The 5,000-nt window shown below is 35.0% G+C and overlaps 1 protein-coding gene across 1 annotated transcript in view; it reads left to right on the top strand.

Annotated features, from left to right (window-relative positions):
- Nucleotides 1-5,000, top strand: part of fbn1 (fibrillin 1) — a 118,302-nt gene that overhangs the window by 87,588 nt on the left and 25,714 nt on the right. The window contains exons 55-57 of the mRNA XM_067419159.1: nt 134-256; nt 2,540-2,671; nt 2,949-3,074. Coding sequence (XP_067275260.1) covers nt 134-256; nt 2,540-2,671; nt 2,949-3,074 — 381 coding nt within the window. The remainder of the gene's footprint in view (nt 1-133; nt 257-2,539; nt 2,672-2,948; nt 3,075-5,000) is intronic.

Here is a 5,000-nt window from a genome sequence, read left to right on the forward strand (position 1 = left end):
CTTTAGGTGAGTGTGTATATAGCTGTAATTCGGATATATAAAAGTCGGATTCTTCGCACAACGGTTCTCCCAAACTGAGCGCTGATGTCCTGTGTGTGCGAGTGTTTGATTAAAACATCTGATGTGTTTTCAGATGTAAACGAGTGTTCCCAGAATCCTCTGCTGTGTGCGTTCCGCTGTGTGAACACTGTGGGCTCGTACGAATGCAGATGTCCAGCGGGATACGTACTGAGAGAAGACCAACGAATGTGCAAAGGTAAAGACGGCCATCATACACACACACACACACACACACACACACTTACAGTAGGCTAATTCTAAACTAGCTTAAAGTTGGTGTGTATGAAAACATTTTTTTTTTTATTGAAACCAATGACTCAAATCATACAACAATCATCACAACAGCACACAACAAAAACGCTTTACAGGAAAGATATCACATATCTTTACAAATTTACAAGCCATAAATAAAGAACTGATAAAAATTGTGGTTATAAAAACGTTTTGTATGAGGACTCGTTGAGTGCGTCATCAATGTGAGTTTAAAAGTGTGTTAAAGTTCCAGAACTGACCACTAGTTGGCGTATCAGCAAATGAGCAAAAAACATAAACACTTCATGGGCCCTATCTTGCACCCAGCGCAATTGACTTTGTACACCGCCGCATGTGTCATTCCTATTTTGCACCGGCGCAAAGAGCTTTTCCCTCCACAGAAGCACGTCGCTAAACTAGTGAATGAACTTGCGCTCCCTGGGCGGTTCAGCGGAGAAAAGGAGGCGTGTTCCGGCGCAAACAATCCCTGGAGCTATTTTGCTGTTCCATTAAACAATCGCGCCACTGACCAGAAAAAACCTCGTCTAAAGTCAGCGGCGCGTTGTTCATTCTGCTATTTTAAGGGCGCATGCTTGACCATAATGTATAGCGTGCACAACGCGGATACACTTTGCTCATGTAATCTACACAGATGCAGCAGTTATTTTTGCAAATCATAAATTGTTACACTAAAAAAAAATATTAACACATTGTGGTGTGCCACGAAGATGTGAAAAAATAGGCATAAATCTAGCTCACAAATTATTCAGGCTTATTGTAGTAATTAAAGATCAGACCTGTTTGCCCAATAGTGGCAAGATATAAGGACATCTGACAAATCGGTTTGTCCGTCAAGAACCAGGAAAAAAAATCGAATGAAAAAATAAAAAACTGTTTAACCGACGCTATTTTGGGTGGGTTTCTCCATACCCATACAACATAACTTCACTGTCTTTCACTGCCTTACGAAAGGAAAATATATTTACCAATATATTAATTGAAATATATTTTAATATATTGTAAATATATGAAATAATATATTGATGGTATTATAAAATATATTATATATTCATGTAATATATTGCAAAATATACAAATGATTGCCGCTTTCAATATATTGCAATATATTGAAAAATATAAATATATATTCCCATATATGTGAATATATTGCCTAATGTATTGCATGAAATTTTCCAATATACTGCAATATATTTTTGTTTCGTAAGGGCTGCTCTTCAAGAACATCAGTCTCCTCGGCTGTGAACCGCTCCTGGCGTGCGTCTGGTAAATACGCCATAATAATAGCGATCCATAATGAACTTGCGCAGCTGCTTTTAAAGGGAATGTTGGATGCCGCTCTGATTGGTTTATTCACGTTACGCCCAAACCACACCTATGAATAATGAAGCTACTTCAGACCAACCCATTTTAGATTTGCGCCGGACGCAAGAGCCATTTATCCCGCCGGGAAAATAGCAACAGCGCCGAGACCCGCCCACAAAGTTACTTGCGCTCCGCGCTTTGACACTTGCGTTTCAGATCGTTAAAATAGGGCCCCATGTCTTAAAATTGTGTTGTTTCGGGACATTGGAGGTTTTTAGTTTAGAGACATTCCAGGAGCATCTGGAAAAATGAGGATCCCAAAAATGTCTTAATTTTTCTGATTGTCCTCATATTGAAGGTGTGTTATGATAAAAATGTCCTAATATTTCCGATTGTCCTCATATTGAAGGTGTGTTATGATAAAAATGTCCTAATATTTCCGATTGTCCTCATATTGAAGGTGTGTTATGATAAAAATGTCCTAATATTTCCGATTGTCCTCATATTGAAGGTGTGTTATGATAAAAATGTCCTAATATTTCCGATTGTCCTCATATTGAAGGTGTGTTATGATAAAAATGTCCTAATTTTTCAGATTGTCCTCATATTGAAGGTGTGTTATGATAAAAATGTCCTAATATTTCCGATTGTCCTCATATTGAAGGTGTGTTATGATAAAAATGTCCTAATATTTCCGATTGTCCTCATATTGAAGGTGTGTTATGATAAAAATGTCCTAATTTTTCAGATTGTCCTCATATTGAAGGTGTGTTATGATAAAAATGTCCTAATATTTCCGATTGTCCTCATATTGAAGGTGTGTTATGATAAAAATGTCCTAATTTTTCAGATTGTCCTCATATTGAAGGTGTGTTATGATGATAATGTCCTCATTTTTCCTCAGATCAGAACGAGTGTGAGGACGGGCTGGACGACTGCGAGTCCAGAGGGATGACCTGTAAGAATCTGATCGGCACGTACATGTGCATCTGTTCGCCGGGATACACACGACAGCCCAACGGAGACAGCTGTGTGGGTGAGCAGAACGTGTGTGTGTTTACACGCTTACCGTCTCAGCGCTCAGAGTCCTGACACGTGTGTTTGTGTGTGTGTGCGCTTGTGTGTGCGCATGTGTGACTGTGCGTGTGTTTGTGCGTGTGTGTGTCTGTGTTTGTGTGCGCGTCTGTGCGTGTCTGTGTATGTTTTTGTGTATGTGTGTGTCTGTGCGTGTGTGTGTCTGTGCGTGTGTGTGTGTGTCTGTGCGTGCGTATGTGTGTGTTTCTGCGTGTGTGTGTGTGTGTGTGTGTGCACAGATCTGAACGAGTGCCAGGCCAAGCCAGGCATCTGTGAGAACGGCCGCTGCGAGAACACGGTGGGCAGTTATCGCTGCATCTGCGATCAGGGCTTCAGTCCCAGCCCCAGCAGAACCGAGTGCATCGGTAAGAGTCTCACATTAACCAATTATAGCTCAGCAGCTCACAGAAACTTGACTGCGAAATCAACGTGAAGTTGATACTGTTTAACTATAACGGTAAATAAAGTGATGAGTATAACGGTAAATTTAGCAATAACTATAACAATAACTATAGCGATAACTATAACGGTAAATATAGTCATGGCTATAAGAATAACTATAGCGACAACTATAATGAAAATATAGCGATAACTAAAACGGTAAATATAACGATAACTATAACGGTAAATATAATGATAACTATAACAGTAAATATAGTGATAACTATAACAGTAAATATAGTGATAACTATAACGGTAAATATAGTGATAACTATAACAGTAAATATAGTGATAACTATAACAGTAAATATAGCGATAACTATAACGGTAAATATAATGATAACTATAACGGTAAATATAATGATAACTATAACGGTAAATATAGCGATAACTATAACGGTAATTATAGCGATAACAATAATGGTAAATATAGCGATACTATAACGGTAAATATAATGATAACTATAACGGTAAATATAGCGATGACTATAACGGTAAATATAATGATAACTATAACGGTAAATATAGCGATGACTATAACGGTAAATATAATGATAACTATAACGGTAAATATAGCGATGACTATAACGGTAAATATAATGATAACTATAACGGTAAATATAGCGATGACTATAACGGTAAATATAATGATAACTAAAACAGTAAATATAGCGATAACTATAACGGTAAGTATAATGATAACTATAACGGTAAATATAGCGATAACTATAACGGTAAATATAATGATAACTATAACGGTAAATATAGCGATAACTATAACGGTAATTATAGCGATAACAATAACGGTAAATATAGCGATACTATAACGGTAAATATAGCGATAACTATAACGGTAAATATAGCAATAGCTATAATTTAGCAATAACTATAACAATAACTATAGCGATAACTATAACGGTAAATATAATGACAACTGTAACAGTAAATATAGCGATAACTATAACGGTAAATATAACGGTAAATATAGAGATAATTATAACGGTAAATGTAGTGATAACTATAACGGTAAATATAATGATTACTATAACGGTAAATATAGCGATAACTATAACGGTAAATATAATGATAACTATAACGTTAAATATAGTGATAACTATAATGGTAAATATAGCGATAACTATAACGGTAAATATAATGATAACTATAACGGTAAATATAGCGATAAATATAACGGTAAATATAACGATAACTATAACAGTAAATATAGTGATACTATAACGGTAAATACAGCTATAACTAAAACGGTAAATATAGCAATAGCTATAATTTAACAGTAACTATAACAATACTATAGCGATAACTATAGCGACAACTATAATGGAAATATAGTGATAACTAAAACGGTAAATATAGCGAAAACCATAACGGTAAATATAGCAGTAACTATTACGGTAAATATATCAGTAACTATAACGGTAAATATAGCGATAACTATAACGGTAAATATAGCGATAACTATAAGAACAACTATAACGTTAAATATAGTGATAACTATAAGAATAACTATAACGGTAAATATAGCGATAACTATAAGAATAACTATGACGGTAAATATAGTGATAACTATAAGAACAACTATAACGGTAAATATAGTGATAACTATAAGAATAACTAACGGTAAATATAGCGATAACTATAAGAATAACTAACGGTAAATATAGTGATAACTATAAGAATAACTATAACGGTAAATATAGTGATAACTATAAGAACAACTATAATAGCTATAATAGCAATAGCTATAATTTAACAGTAACTATAACAATACTATAGCGATAACTATAGCGACAACTATAATGGAAATATAGTGATAACTAAAACGGTAAATA

This window comes from Pseudorasbora parva, chromosome 16, assembly GCF_024679245.1.
Source record: "Pseudorasbora parva isolate DD20220531a chromosome 16, ASM2467924v1, whole genome shotgun sequence".
In the NCBI taxonomy this organism is placed as follows: Eukaryota; Metazoa; Chordata; class Actinopteri; order Cypriniformes; family Gobionidae; genus Pseudorasbora; species Pseudorasbora parva.